Source organism: Glycine max, chromosome 7 (assembly GCF_000004515.6).
Source record: "Glycine max cultivar Williams 82 chromosome 7, Glycine_max_v4.0, whole genome shotgun sequence".
Classification (NCBI taxonomy): domain Eukaryota; kingdom Viridiplantae; phylum Streptophyta; class Magnoliopsida; order Fabales; family Fabaceae; genus Glycine; species Glycine max.
The window spans coordinates 36,368,861-36,385,544 of NC_038243.2; the positions used below are offsets into that span (position 1 = coordinate 36,368,861).

General features: G+C 33.4%; 1 protein-coding gene and 1 long non-coding RNA gene across 3 annotated transcripts; both read left to right on the forward strand.

Moving 5' to 3' along the window:
* Positions 1–1,176: 1,176 nt before the first annotated feature.
* Positions 1,177–9,621, forward strand: LOC100527790 (uncharacterized). 2 transcript variants are annotated; one of them, NM_001401086.1, is made up of 12 exons: positions 1,177–1,443; positions 2,846–2,924; positions 3,106–3,540; positions 3,651–4,732; positions 4,833–4,904; positions 5,399–5,476; positions 5,561–6,428; positions 6,758–6,888; positions 7,102–7,323; positions 7,750–8,376; positions 8,484–8,693; positions 9,191–9,621. In NM_001401086.1, exons 1-12 carry the CDS (start codon positions 1,312–1,314, stop codon positions 9,293–9,295), a joined length of 4,041 nt encoding a protein of 1,346 aa, NP_001388015.1. In that variant the 5' UTR covers positions 1,177–1,311; the 3' UTR covers positions 9,296–9,621. The 2 variants fall into 2 exon arrangements, 1 of the variants encoding a protein (NP_001388015.1); NR_174671.1 differs by lacking the exons at positions 2,846–2,924; positions 3,106–3,540; positions 3,651–4,732; ... (6 more) ...; positions 8,484–8,693; positions 9,191–9,621 and having other exon boundaries at positions 1,177–1,738.
* Positions 9,622–11,895: 2,274 nt separating this feature from the next.
* On the forward strand, positions 11,896–14,193 carry LOC121175162 (uncharacterized). Its single transcript, XR_005892350.1, has 2 exons — positions 11,896–12,846; positions 13,887–14,193. It is a non-coding gene; the product is annotated as an uncharacterized lncRNA (long non-coding RNA).
* The last annotated feature ends 2,491 nt before the right edge of the window (positions 14,194–16,684 follow it).

Consider the following 16,684-nt stretch of genomic DNA (forward strand, 5'->3'; position numbering starts at 1 on the left):
CTAAGAAGTTACTAAAAAGAGTTTATCTATCAAATAATCAAATAATATTTTCAGCTAGTAAAAAACACTAGAAATTAGCTAAAATATTTTATCGAATATAACAAAAAAACATCTAAAAAATAGAGAACAAATAGTTTTGTTTCAAGGCTAAATGATAACATGAAAGTGTAGAACAATAAAAATTTAGTTCTTAATTGAATAAAAATTTGATTTAATTTCTAAATGTATAAAAATTATGATAATTACATTTTGCAATAAAGTTTGACTATTTTGTTGTCATTAAATTTTAATGTAAGCTATAATTTTAAATATTAATTTAATATTAAGTTGTGAAATTTATATATCAATTTGATTTTAAAAGGATTAAATTGTTGTTATATTACATTTTTACAATATGTTTGGTAGGGAAATAAAGAGCAAAAAGAAGAAAAATAGAGAAAAAAAATAATATAAATTCTAATAGACTTCACACCTCTTATACTAAACTTTAATTCAAATAAGAATCTTACTAATAAGACTATAAGAGCACAGGATTAACGAATGATATTTTTTTTAGTATCAAAATCATAGAAAAATACAAAAGAAATTTCATGAAAAATACAATTTTATACATCCCAGTAAAAAACTTTCTATTTTAGTCTTAATACTTAGTTCCTTAATGGATATTACGTCCTTTCCAAATCTTTTGATGGTTTAGTTTTCTATTTGTTTCCTTTAAATATTTTTCTTTTATTTTCATAATCTCCTTCAAACTGAGCATTAGGATGAAAGTCACCGTTTATCCTGTATTAAATTTGGAGAGAAGAACGCACGCGCGCATGGATCGCGTGAGGGAATCTGGCTGTTTATTACTGGTCAACAATAGTGAACTAGCAGTGTGAAAAACATCGTAAGCGAAATAGAAGAACAAGGTGGGGGAACAGACCAATGATAAGGCGCGGCTCACGACTTCTTAACCTGCGCACCCTTCCGTTACGAACCCAAATCGTATTTAAACTGCGCACACCGCGTTCTTCACGTTCAACCACACTCTCTCTCTCTCTCTACAATTTTTTTTTAATCTTTTTGATTCGCTTCTGGCTTTTTTGACTCTAAATTGGGACGAAAAGTCGAGCCTTCGAAGAAACGCAGAAACTCATAAACCATCGCTGACTCCGCAATTTTCGTCGGTTCCTCACACACTCTCTGATTTCTCCGCGATGCGATTCGATGAAGTGGTTCTGAATTCGGAGCAAGAGTTTTTGTTTCTGCGGAAGTGTATCAGCTTAAGAAACTGCGTTTAGGGTTTCTGTTTTTGGTGGTGTTGTTGTGATGGCGGATGCTGACGTGGACCTTTCGGAACTGTTCTCTGGTAATGCCGACGAAGACGACGACATGTTTTATATAGATATTCAGACCGTCCAGAAGGTTCTTGATGAAGACGATGATTGTTACTTTCAGGAGGTAGGGTTTCTTCTTTGCCAAAAACAGAGACTCAAATTCCGAATGCTGTCACTGTGTAAGGTTTCTCTGAAAACCGAATCAGTTATTGAACATATGCCGAATGAAGTATCTTGTGATAGAAGAATTGAAGCTTCTGTGCAGTGGCAACGCTAATTTTTTTTCCTTTTTTTCTTTTTTCAAATTTATTTATTTGTTTTACTTTTTTTGAGCTGAAGATGTAATCTGCACAGAATCCGAAGGCCAGTTCTTTTTTTTTTACCACTAATAATTAATTTTACTTAGATAACTATTGTTTAATTTGCTACTGTATTTTGATTATTTATTGTCTAGTTCATCTAAATTAAGAAATTCATTGCAAGGTTATTAACAGTGCAAAATTATATACTTGGATTGAAGAGGTTGGTAGGAATAGGATCCAAACATGTCAGCACGAAGGTTATCTTTTGCTGATTGGTATAACTCAATGAAGGATGCGGTGTGTGTGACCTTGGAATGATTTTTGTGAAAGAAAAAAAAGGGAAATTTTCATGCAAGGACATGGAGTGTGTTTACCACTAGGCAGATTTGAAGTGATTTTTTGGGAAAAAATGTTGGCACAAGTTATTTATTTAGTTTTGAAGCTCATCGATTCTGTATGTTATACCCATAGTCACTGGACCTGGGAAATGCCAGTGACGTGTCAATCTAGTGTCACTTAGTTCCACTTAAAGTGTGAAGGTCCTGAGTAACCTCCATGTCTAAAACCATTTTTTTATATTTTAAAAATGATAACTAATCCATGTAATTATGGTTGCAAGTGAAAATGTGTTATAATGTCTTGGACCTCGGTCATGTATGTGTTATTCTGTCAGGTTCAACATTTTGGATATCAGGGTATATTTCTTTAATATTGGGCTGTTAGGAAGAGAAAATGTTGTAAATTTTTTACATCTTTCATTTTTTTTTTGAATTGCTTACTAAATCAATGAAGGATATTGGTTTTATAACTATTTTGCCCTGCTGCCAAATTTATTTTTGCAGACGGCATCATGTGATCCTTGTAGCCAACCTCAACTAGTAAGATAAGGATTTGTTGTTGATGTTTGTTGTTATTTTCATATTGATGAGTGGGGTTGTGTTTCAGTTCCAATGAAGATAGAAGTTTGGTGTTCTGCTTAGAGTTTGGGAAGCTGTATCATCTATCACTTTATGTTATTCAGAGAAAAATAATTGGGCCCATTTTTTATTTCAAAAATATTTTTTATTTGAAATCAAAATTGAAAGGATTGTCTTATTTTAAATCCAATCCTGTGATTTTAGCTCTTTTCAGTATCATTTTATGCTTTGGTACTAGTTTTTCCAATTGCCCTGACTTTATATGCTTGATATTATCTTTATACCTTTTTATTTTATGTCCTAGCAGAATAGTCCCGAGGATTCTTCATCAAAAAATGTTTCACCTAGTGAATCTGGCATTCATGACACTTTTCAGATACAAAATGGTATGTAAATTTCTGTGGTTTTTCCTGTAATATTACTTCTTATACTTGTTGGCTGCAATTGGTCTGTCAATGATGAGAAATGGACATCTTGGTTCTTGAGTTAATTCTGAATCATGGATGTAATATGAAATTGCTGAGATTAATGTCTTGATTTGGAATGATTCCTTTGCATATTCTTTAGGGTCTCAAGTGTTAGAAGAACCATATCTTTCTAAGTTGGGCTTTGCAAATTCAGTCACGAGCTGTTCTCCATTCTGCTCAGATGTGTCAGATTTCGGGGTCAGAGGTTCAGTTGGTGTATCTGATTCTGCAGCTAATTCTATGCTTGATTGTGAACGTGAAAACCAGGGACCTCAATCTCGGGCTTGCTCTTCCCCAAATGCTTTTCCTGGTAATTTCAGTGATTCATTTTCTCCAGGTGAAAGTGATGAGGTTTTTCGCACAGAAAGGACCCAAGTTTCTAAACATGAGATACCTGCATATAGTGTAGAAACAAGTTTCCCTGAGGCACAGTCAAACAATATATCAATTTGTGGAGATAATTTGAATCTGAGTATGTGGATTGGTGAAAATGAGAGCCAATTCAAGCATGTGAGAGAGGATGTTGAATCTGAACGTATGTGAAATCTTCACTAGGCTATCATTGTGAATACTCTCAAAATTTCACTTTAGATCATTGTATATCTGAAACTTGGGCAACAATCTGATTCTATTTTCTACTTGCAGATGCTTCACTCAGTTCTATTGTTGACAATGATGATGTAAATATTGAAGGTTATGTTGAAGACATCATTGCAGGAGTTTCTGGGCAACAGGAAAATGACTCGTGTACATCTTTTGAAGCATCATTTATGGATGCTGATAGATCTTTGCATGTCACAACTTCAACTGATTCTAGTGTTGGTCAAGGTTCCCATGTTTCCAGTGATTTCATTGACTACCATGTATCTCCAAACTGTTACCAGGGAACACATGATGGACCCTTTGTTGCTGACTCTTCTCTTGGTTTTGTGCCTAATGCTATTAATTCTCAATTGTGGCCATATGAAGAAATGATGAATAACATTAAGGCTGAAAATGTGGAGTTAAATGCTGATATTGCATATATGAGTAATGGCATGCCTTCAAGCACTACTGGGTGGATGCCTTTTCAGGATAGTCAACTTATGTTAGCTGATAATGGTTATCCATCATTTCATTCTGGTAATTTTGATGACATGTCATCACTGTCTCTTTCAGCTTGTGCTTCATACATGTCATATGGAGACCATTACCAGAACAATTTTCACCGTGATGATGCCGAGTTCAATGTAGGCCAAGAGGTGAAACAAACACCTGGTATTTTTTCTTCTGAAGGGTGTCAAGCTTACCAGTGTTTTCAGAATGAGGATAATTATGCAGTTATATCTGGGATATCCAATCAATATCAAGATAGCATTGGCAGAACTGCTAGTTTTCAAGGAAACTTTGACAATTTGAATTTAAAAGCTGCAGATAATTCTTGGCTCCATCCCCAAGAACTAATTACCAGTGAGAAGCAGTTTGGTTGTGTTAAGAGAGAAGGAGGGATTCAACATAACTTTATTGATTCTCATCTTTCAAAAGGAAGAACTGAGAATTTCCATGTTGAGGAAGACCCTGATGTTTGCATTATTGAAGACATCAGTCATCCTGCTCCGACGAGTCGACCCGCAGGCATTGGGAATTCCCTTAATATATCTCAATCTTGTAGATATGTTGGAAGTACGGTCGGAAGTACAAGGATGAAGGCATGTGATGAACGAAATATATTACGAGTTGCATTGCAGGTTGGTGCTTTTATTTTATGGTTTTTATCTTTGGTTGCTGTTGGAAGATATGGGAATATTCTTCTCCCGCTGCACATAACTCTTATGTGGTTCATTGTAGGATCTATCTCAGCCAAAGTCTGAAGTTAGTCCACCAGAAGGATTGTTGGCAGTTCCTCTTTTAAGACATCAGGTTACTTTTCTTGTCCATTTTTTTATAAATAGAAAACTTTTATTATTGAATGAATGAATGAATCAGTCATGTCAATACATGCTATGTCACACACTCACACCTGAGTACACTCTCCTTGTCTTTAAAGATGTGAAATTCTCAAGGCACCATTATCCTAAAGTTCACTGTCATTTACTTTTATTCAATTCCTTGACAGATTGTTTCAATAATTATTTCTTCTGATAATAAAAGAAATTCAATTTTTCTCAGGGATAAGATTGTTGAGGCAAGAAAATCATCATATATACTTGTATATTGTTTGGAAAAAATGCCTTGTTGGATTATATGGGACAAGAACTTTGGTGTACTTAAGTACTTTTCATGTGTCTAATTCTGACTGCTGACCTGATCCTGTGTATATTCAATCCCATTTTTCCTGAGATTTTCTGATAACTTGCTTTATCTGTATATTTGGGACATCCAACATTTTGACTAATTGTACTTGTCCTGGTCAGAGAATTGCTTTATCATGGATGATTCAAAAGGAAACATCAAGTTTAAATTGCTCAGGAGGAATTCTTGCAGACGATCAGGTTAGTTGCCTGCAGCGTTAATTATAACTAATTGTTGATGTGATTTTCTTGTGCCTTGGTGAGTTAAAAACTTTTCTCTTGTAGGGACTTGGAAAAACAGTATCAACTATTGCATTAATATTAAAGGAAAGACCTACATTACTTAATGGGTGCACCACTGCCCGAAAAAGTGAATTGGAAACTCTGGATGTGGATGATGACATGCTTCCTCAGAATGGTATAGTAAAGGAAGAATCTAATATGTGTGAGGATAAGCCAAGTGGATATCCAATGAATTTGTTGAAGCAAGCAAAGGGAAGGCCATCTGCTGGGACCCTTATTGTTTGCCCGACTAGTGTCCTGCGTCAATGGGCTGAGGAGTTGCGTAGCAAGGTAAATGGTCAGGCAACTCTCTCTGTGCTAGTATACCATGGAAGCAATCGAACAAAAGATCCTTATGAGGTGGCCAAGCATGATGTTGTCCTAACAACTTATTCCATTGTCAGCATGGAGGTCCCTAAGCAGCCTCCAGCTGACAAAGATGACGAGGAAAAGGAAATTTTTGAAGATCATGCTACACCAAGTAGGAAAAGAAAAAGCCCTTCTAATTCTAGTAAAAGTGGCAAGAAGAAATTGGATGGCACAAATCTTGAAGCTGTTGCTCGGCCACTTGCAAAGGTGTCATGGTTTAGGGTTGTCCTGGATGAGGCCCAGAGTATAAAGAATCACAAAACTCAAGTTGCAAGGGCCTGTTGGGGTCTTCGTGCTAAGCGAAGATGGTGTTTGTCAGGGACTCCTATCCAGAATGCAATTGATGATCTCTACAGTTACTTCAGATTTCTAAGATATGACCCTTATTCTGACCATGCATCATTTTGTACTAGAATTAAGAACCCAATTAGCAGAAATCCAGCAAACGGGTATAGAAAGTTGCAAGCTGTCTTGAAGACAATAATGTTACGCCGAACGAAAGGTTAGATTTAATTTATCTGAATGCATGGATTTCACATCGCCAAATTAGTTGGCTATAATTATTAGTTATTTCCTTGGTTTGTCGTCTTAGTCATAGAGTATAATTCATTTGACTTTCCAATATGATTATCACTTCAATTTTGTAATCTATGCTTTATTACATGGATAAAAATTTTAGGCATTGGATTGAATGAGAGAATTTTTCATTTTATGGTTTCGTTTTCTTGTCTTGTTAGCTATTGCATTGTTTGTGGGCTCATTCCTCTAAGCAATCATCAGTTGTATTAACTTGAAATTTCCCTGGAACCATGTGATGATCATTCTCTGTAGGTACACTTCTTGACGGGGAACCTATTATTTCCTTGCCGCCTAAGTATATAGAGCTGAAAAAAGTTGATTTTTCAATGGAGGAACGTGATTTCTATTCCAAACTAGAGGCTGATTCACGTGCACAGTTTCAGGTATGGTCTGTCTTTAGAAAGGAATCTTATGTGACTTCTATAATATTTTGTTTGTAATGTAATTGAGCACTTGCACCAATTTTTCCAACTCAAATCAAGTGGGAGCATTTGATAATAGTATTGTTCATGACTTCATGGAAGTATATTTTCTTGGTAAGCCATATTTGAAGTCCACTATTGACATGTGCATGATGTGATGTGATGTGATGTCAGGAATATGCTGATGCTGGAACTGTCAAGCAAAATTATGTCAACATTTTGCTGATGCTTCTGCGCCTTAGACAAGCTTGTGATCACCCTCTGCTTGTCAAGCGATACAATTCAAACTCTCTATGGAGATCTTCGGTTGAGATGGCAAAGAAGCTTCCTCAGGAAAAACAAATCTCTCTTCTGAAATGTTTAGAGGTTTCCTTGGCCCTCTGTAGCATTTGTAATGTATGTATTTACCATCCTTTAGTATTTATAAATTTGGATTTGTGTGACTGTACATCTGCGTGTATTTGTTATTTGTTTGCTTGAGCCGAAACTGGTTAGTTGCAATTATATATTAGTTCTTAGGGTCATAATGTCATAGGTTGTGCTTGGAATGGGTTTTAGAGTAACTGAAGAAGTTAACTCAAGAGTTGAGTAAAAATTGATGGAGATGGAAAAGGTTTTCTTTGCTCTTATATTCTTATTCCCTTGCAGAAAATAGGAAAAGATGATTGAGAATTATTTTTTTCCTCCTTGCTTACTTGAGGGTAAAGGACTTTTATAATTGTTGTATGCCTGTATCATCCTCATCAACCATATTTATTGGCAAAGTGTATGTCCTCCATGACTCCTCTGTTTTACCTTTACCATCACTTGTTTTCTGGACAGGATCCTCCTGAAGATGCAGTTGTCTCAGTTTGTGGCCATGTTTTCTGTAACCAATGCATCTGTGAACATCTTTCTGGTGATGACAATCAGTGCCCTGCTGCAAATTGCAAAAGTCAACTGAGCACATCTATGGTATTTTCAAAAGCCACACTGAACAGTTGTCTTTCTGACCAGGGTTGTGATAATTCACCCAGTTGCTCTGGTCCTGAAGCCGAAGAAGCTGAACCTTGGTCCGAAAGTAAGCCATATGATTCTTCAAAAATAAAGGCTGCACTTGAGGTTTTGAAGTCATTGTGTAAGCCACAGTGCTACACATCAAAAAGTACTTCTGAGCATAGCACTTTCAGGGAAGATAAAAATTGCCTTGGGAACCCCTCCATTGCTAAGAATGGGAAATCCTTAAAAGATTCTCCTGAGAGTCAAAATTTGTCTGATGAGAATAGAAGCTCTAATGCTTCAGTTACTGTTGTAGGGGAGAAAGCTATAGTGTTTTCTCAGTGGACGAGGATGCTAGATTTGCTTGAAGCGTGTCTCAAGAATTCTTCAATTAATTATAGAAGGCTTGATGGAACAATGTCAGTTGTTGCAAGAGATAAAGCTGTTAAAGATTTTAACAATTGTCCCGAGGTTAGTAAAATTGCAGATCCCTTAAAATCATGATTGAATTTTTGGTTCCCATGCCATAAAATTAGTGGCGAGATACATTGAATGATGAGGTTTGACATGTCTTGTAGGTAACTGTTATAATTATGTCTTTGAAAGCTGCCAGTCTTGGTCTCAACTTGGTAGTAGCATGCCATGTTCTTATGTTAGATTTATGGTGGAATCCTACAACTGAAGACCAAGCAATAGATAGAGCACATCGAATTGGCCAGACTCGTCCTGTGACTGTTTTGCGGTTAACTGTGAGAGATACAGTTGAAGATCGTATTCTAGCTCTGCAGGTAATTTTTTGTGCCATATAAAGTTGCTTTTAATCATATTACATTGTGTTCTAGGAGATGTGAGTTATATTGTTCTAGTTAGCACCTAAGTGACATAATGAGATTAGAATGCTTCTGAACAGTCAATGACATCTGCACTTCTATATGAATATGCTTGTATCACTATCAGTTAACACAAAGATTTTTTAAATTTTGGCTTAAAATATATTATTTCTGTGTAATGAATTGTATGGGCTGAATAATGTGTGCGGGTCTTTTGCATAACAACGAACCTTAGTTGGAGCTGCTCTATCTGGGCATATCTTTTGAGTTAGGTGGCGTGCTATCTGAACTGTTTTGGTTAAAATGTTTTGATTTACTAGCCTTAAAATGCTAGTTCGCTAGCACACTCTTTCTACTGAAAATTTCGTTGCAACACATTTAGAGTACTTCGTTATAAAAAAAATGTAAAATGTAGTGTGATTGCTTATGCAAGAAAATCTTACATGTTCTTGCAGCAAAAGAAGAGAATGATGGTTGCATCTGCATTTGGGGAGGATGGAACTGGTGATCGTCAGACTCGCCTCACTGTGGATGATTTAAAATATTTGTTCATGATGTGATTAGACGTACATATTTACAGATATAATCTACATTTTTTGGATTGGTGATTTTTTGACCTGGGGGCAGATGTCATCTTGAGTTTCTTTCCGGTGACTGCTGACGAAACAGAAACAGAACATTTCTAGCAAGGGATTGGAAGTGGTAACAAGGTTGCTATTGACTTTTGACATTAAGATTATATGAAGAAATGTTTATATGTTTAGAATGAGATGTTCATTCTTTGACATGGAAATTTTAGTTTAATCTCACATCTTTGTAGGATGTAGAGAGCAGTAGCATATATAGCAACACACAGAAGATTTTTATGGATTGTTCTTTTCACTGTAAATAATAGAAATTTTTGCTTTACCGTTTTGTTCCTTTTTATTTCTCCATTTCGTGTTCAGTTTTTAAGTGCAATGTCACCGCAGGTGAAAATCGATATCCATGTATACCTTGAGATTATCTCGAACTGAACAATTGTGAATGTTTTTGTAAAGCTGCATTTTGTCGAATAATTATGTTGATTTATTGTTACTGGTTACTGGAGTTTTGGATAATTTAAGTCACAGTAGGAATTTCTAGTTAAAGAGAATTAGCAGTAGTTCTAAGCTGAGATGCATCAGAGATGCATGCTACTACCAGCGCATGCGATCTGCTTGCGAGGGAAACATTGTCTATGAGTAATTTTTGTTGCCATATGCAGACAAATAATGACTCAACCACTTGAATAATCTTGGAAACCTTCAAAGACAGAGGAACTAAAAAGAGAATGGAATCTAATGCAATAGGAAACAACAATGAAAAGTAGTCTTAAGGACGAAGAAACGACTTGAAAGTTGAAAGATGGATAACTTAAATGCTAAATTACATTTTTAATCTACACATTTATGAGGGATTTTTGTCTGTATTATTCTAACTTTTAATCCTTAAGTTTAGTAATTATAATTTCTAATTATAAAAATAAGTTCTCTATTCACAAGTGTCGTTCAATAATCAATGAGAAAATAATAGAAGTGTGACGTGGTATTGATTTATATAGACTGATAACGAAAATATATGAAAAATATTTTATACAATTTTCTTTCAGTTTAAAAAGAAAATATCACGTGTAATTTCGTTATTCTACTATTAATTATTTTACAAAATTTGGAGTGACGGACATAACAATTAACAAACATATTTTAATTTATAAAAATCAATATCGAATACTTTCATTGCACCTTAGAACATGGACTTGTTTAAACTGAGAGGAATTAACTTTAGAGATAAAGTTTAATAATTATTATTAATTAAAAAGGTTAATGATTAAAATTATAATTAATTTTATATTTTATTAATTTTATTATAATTTAGCATTGTTGTTTTTTTATTAGAAAAATATTTATGTATTGATAGTATAAATTTTTTTTATACAGATCTCATCATATATAATTTTTAAAATAATTATTATTTTAAAATGATTTAAATGATGATTTATAATAAAATAATTATATAAAACTGTTTTACATAATGCATAGACATTATTTTTTTAAATCAAAATTAATGGTTATGAATGTACTTTATTCTTTAATATGGATCTTCTTACATTAGATATCCAAATCCTCCATGATTTTGATTTTTCGAAAATTGATGAGTTTTCACATTTTTCATAACTCATACTTCCAAATTAAATGATGCATTGCAAACTTGTGACAGAAACTACAATAAAGAATTTTCATGATGAAGACAAAAACGAAACCAAAAATTGAAAACACCTCGGAGCTTATGACTAAGTCCCAAATCAAAAAGATTAGTTCCATTACTTACTGACTTAAATAACCAGAACCTGTGCAAATATCTCGAGCACTTAATCCGAAGGTTCTAATTTTTACCGCAGTTTTTTTTTTTAAATGGAGAAATAAAAAATACAAATAATGGAAGTTAATGAGTGATTTATACATTTGGAGTCGAACTCATTAGGGTGTTCGCCAGCATATTCGATCAGATTTTGATCAAATGTAGAATTCAATCCAGACAAATTTGATCGATTTGGTTTCATTTAATTTTTATATTTTTTTTTGAAACCCAACGGAAATCATTCATAAATGATTTTGTTCGATTCGGGTTAACGAGTTATTCATTTAAATTTAATTTTTTTCTTAGAATGTTACGCTATCTTGTATCATGATTTATATAAATATTCAATGCAATTAATATAATATTATCAAAGATCTGGAAATAATAAGATTGATTCATTTAATACCATCTAGATAATGTTTTAAAATAGATTAATATAAATTAAAACAAAATATTTTTTAACTAGATCTATGAATCATAATTATTTCTTATACATCAATCCCTTGTAATAAATTTTGCTACAATCAACTTTGTTATATGATCTATTAATATTATAAATATGACAAAATAATTATAAAAAAATGTGAAACGAATAATAATGTATTTGAAATTAATATCTTAAGAAGTTTCAATTAAAATCAAATTAAACAATTCTAAAAATTTAAATAATTTTTAATTAAATTTATAAATTTAAATCTCTATAAACGATTTTAATCAATTCGATTCAATTTTGAATCAAATATAAGTAAAACAACTCAAACACAATGCAGAACATGCCCGTGCTGTTCCAAACCTTCATCCAACAAATATCTGTTCAAAATTATCAATAACATCTTTTTTTCTTTCATAAATAATAAATAAACAGTACACAGAACATTCATCGTTATTAACGAAATTTCATCAAAACGCATCATCACATTTGCCAGAGTCACCAAACAAAATAGTAACACTATTCAACTCTGGTTTGTGTACACCTAGCGAGCAGCCACTCCAAGATATCGTTCCGAACAATCTCAACATTCTCATCGGTTTCCCCGAAGAGCAACAAATGCATCATCCCTTCATAAACCCTAATCGTCTTATCCTCACTCCTGGCCTCACGGTACAACTCTCTACTCCCATGCAACACTATGAAGGGAAGACTCACATCACAGAGCCTCCGATTCAGCAAATCGGTGACCCTCAAAAGCTCCACCACAGTCCCCAACCTGGGTTTGGCGCGGTAACGCAAATGGTCCAGGAGTAGCCGTGGAGCATGAAGATGAGGGCGCGGGGTGGAGTTGAACTAGGGTTTGGGAGCCAGGATCTTGTGAAGAGTTTGAGGCCAAGTGGGGTGGTGAAGAAGGAGGTTGTGGATGTGATTCCTTGTTGTTTGTAGTAGTCCTCTTCTGGAGTGAAGCCCCAGTAGTGGGGGTATGAGTGGAGGAGGAGCTTTTCTTGCTCTTCTTCCATTGCTCTGTGAAGATGATGCTGGCTTTGTGATTGTGGAATTGTGGCTGTGGTTTTTGTATTGATGGAGTCAAGAGACAACTGGAAAATTCAAAGAGGAGTTTGCTTGGTTGTTTTTGGCTTTTGTGGCTGTGTAAGGTTCACCCGGTTTGTGTAATTGGATTCAGTTTTTTCTGCCCTGTCAAACTCATTTGGGAGCTCCTATTTTCACTATCCACATTGATGAAAAAGACATCTTGGTCTCTCTCGTTTGGCATTGAAGACGGTTAATGCAAGGAAAAAGGTGAGGGGGAAAAAGTTTTTTTTTTTAAAGAGATGATGGGTAAGAAGTTAAGCAATAGAGAAAAAGAAAACAGATCATGAAGGTTGAAGAAAGACAAAGGCAGTAGGTATATAGAATTGCACATCATGCTGCATACTCTAATTTCACCACCAAAAGCAGCATAATTTTATTTATTTATTTATAAATGTAGTATTACTTCATAGAACTCCTAACAGTTGTACTTGCTTAATAAGATGCTTATCCAGCTTCTCACAACAACATTGACTAATCACGTTTATCCATTAGATCTATGAGCAATGATATCAGGTAGTAGTAAAAAAAAAATAGAGTGCAACCTTGGATAGAGTTTTTAGTTTCTTGGAGCCTTGGAAGTTGGAGGGCTATGCAAATCCGGACTTAGAAAGTTTATTTTTATTTTTTATTTTTTATCAAGTACTTAGAAAGTGTATGTTAACAATTTACATCATTAAGACTTTTTAAGAAAATCAAAATTTTAACTTACTAATATAATTCTCTTAAAAAAAGTTAAATGATTATATATTAACAAACACTTCGAGAGTCTGTAAAAGAGCTAATTTTGTTCGTACAGCAAAAAACAGAGGATAAAAGTAGATATAAATTAATTAATTTTGACCATATATATATAATTAAAAATGAATTTCTTTTACTTTCAAACACACTCTCTCTGTATCTATTTCTTTGTTTGAATAATGTCTTATGATATACTTCAAAAAATAAAATAAAATAATGTCTTATTGTACAATTCTTAGAGCCACCACACTTTACAACTGTCCATATTCACGTTATGTCTTGTTTGTACTTCAATAGATTTTGTGTTTTTTCCCCCTTTCAACAGCACGATTGATTCTCACTCACACAGCTAATTTTCAATTGCAACACAATTGGGACCGCAAAATTATACAAATGGCATTACTATTCTTTGTTGACTTTCTATTTGATAAATGAAGTCTTACAATGTTCTGCTCTGTTTGCAACTTCTATTCTCAATTGTAATCATTTACATGTATATGGATATGCAGGATGAGAGCTGATAGTGTGATAGAGAGGTTATCTGATTTTCCATTATCTGGTCAATGCTATCCTCACGCACAGTTTGATCCTCATGTGCAAAATGTGTCTTTTCATGTGTCAGAATATTGGTCTGACAACCACTTAGAGAGGATCATAATAGTGCTTAAGAAGTACTAACTTGTGATGACAAAACATGTTGATTTTTATATTTGTCTAAGTCATCACACTATGTATGTTGCTTTCTTAGCTACTAGATACTTTTTCCTTAGGATGAGTCATACCTTGGTTTGGGAAAATCATTTCTAATTAATTAAATTGGTGGCATGTACCGATAGATATATACGTGTCTCCCTGCTTAGTACCATTCCAATTGACAGAGAATTTATCAAAGAGCTGTCTGAGCAAACACCTGTTTAACAAACCCATATACCTTTGTAGGTTAGGATTTGATAAAATTAATGTTAATAGAATTTATTGAACTGTTAAATGTGATTGAAATGTATTTAAAATAAAGATGAAAAATTAAAATTTGAATTTTATGAAAACTAAAATCAGAAGTCTAAAATTTTCTAAGAATATCTTTAAAATGACACACAATATTTGTTACATGACAACTATGTGATTGTCATAGGTTCATGTAACAAAAAAAAAATGATAATGTGAACAATTTTGTTTTCTCTAAAAAATTATGACCAATATCAACAAATATTTAAGAATTTGAAAATAAAAATAACCATAAAAGTTGAGAATTATTATAGACTTGTCAGTGACAGATCCATGCTTAAATGACACAATACACATGCATCCCTCACTTTTAAAAAATTACATATAAATGTTTTAAATGTATATATTTTGTCTCTTTTAGCTAATTTTATATATTTGAATATCCTGCCTTTAATTTTTTCCTAATACTTATTAATTTTTATTTTATTAAATAGATTGACCCCTTAACTTAGGGTCCTAGAATCTCCATTAGTTGGCCTTGAGTTCAATATCCATATGATAATTTTTACAAGTTTGAGTATTAGATTAACTCAAAAGAGGGGTGACAAAGTGGGTTAATCCCACTGCTCAGCCCATCCAAAATCCAACTTGATCTGCCTAATTCACCTCTTAACCCACTAATATTTAATGTATATATGCATAAGTTAATACTTTTATATAATTAAAAAAATGATTAATATGTATATGCATATAAAACAAAATGAGTGAAATGTTATAAAGAAATGAATTAGTATTTTTAAAATATTTTTATTAGATTTTTCTTTATTTTGAATATTTTAGGTGGGTTTCGATAGCTTAACTTGCCAACTTGTCATTTCATGACTCACAAAGCTACCATTCTACCTTTTGGCAAGTCAACTTGTCAATCTCCTCTAAATGGGATGGATTATATTTTTCAACTCATTTTTAGTCGGTGGGTTGATGGCATATCAAGGTGATGTTGGCTCGCTTTGCCACCCCTAGACTCAAAACTTAAGGGTCGATTAAGGTTAACTTCACTGATAGGAACATTAACGAACACTTGTGAACAATGAATCAAACTTTGATTAGGTGTAAAATTGCGTGTTGCTACACCAAAATAGGATATAAATGTGGATGAGTGACCTTAGTTTCTATGCCAAGAAATCCAACCTAACTCTGATGCCTATATATTACTTCATTGTCTTAGGTAAGTCACTCTAATAGAATTCTTATTATTCAATTGTCATAGCGTCTTTACAGGTATATATACTTATTTTTTCATGACATCTCAACTATGTTGGATAACCAAACACAAGAAAACTTTGATTTATCAAAATCACATCAAAATCAACCATCCTCAAAAGTTCATTCTCAAATCTGTTATTAATTAAAGCTAGAGGTGTGAACAGGTCTTTCTCTGATATTAAACAAACATTTAAATTTTTGAGGAAAAGTTGATATTAAAGTTTAAAGTAATCTTGGCTTTCGACTTAGGAAAACTCCGAATGAGGAAACATGTCTTTCTCTGAGTGTGGCAGGAAAGGAATATAATTTTATTTAAAATTTCTACTTCAGAATATAAAATCTGTTATCTATAACTTGTGCAGGGTTGTAACTAAATGGATGAAGTACTCCTGGTTTTTTTGAAACAGGATGAAGTACTCCTGGTACTAAAAAAATATACATAATAGAAAAGATTTAAAAATTACCTTCAAGTAAGTGTATACAACAAAATTGAAGGATTGTATAAAATTTCAAATACTATTTTAGTGAAGAAAATGAAAAACAAAACTGCTACACGAGTAGAAACTTTTGTTTTTAAACGTCATGTTGTCAATCTTTCTTCTTCTGTTTTGGTGTCTTAATTGAATTTCTATAACTTTTGGGAGCCTCATCACCCCCTTGTGATCAACAAAACTCGGGCATTGCATTCGGACACCTTTTTCTATTAGAGTTGTGTATGAACTTGAAGAGTTTTTGGCCATGTTCCACCATATTGGGTAATTAACTCGCTTGAGAAAGGTTTTATTCTGATTGAAACACAACACAATTGAAATAAGAGATGTTTTGATATATATATATATATATATATGTATGTACTTATTCGTTTTCTGATATAAAATGTTGGGTGGCAAACATGCAGAGTAAATCATAAAGGCCATGAAGGTTAAAAGTGGATCAGATGTTTCATAAATCTCACTAAATTTCAAAAATGAGTTGTTAAATATTTCTTTCATAATTGATTTTAATTTATATCATATCTTTTGTCCATTATTATTCAACCTGAGACTTCTTTCACACTCTTCCGTGCTTGTATCTCGTTCATGTTGGTTCCCACTTC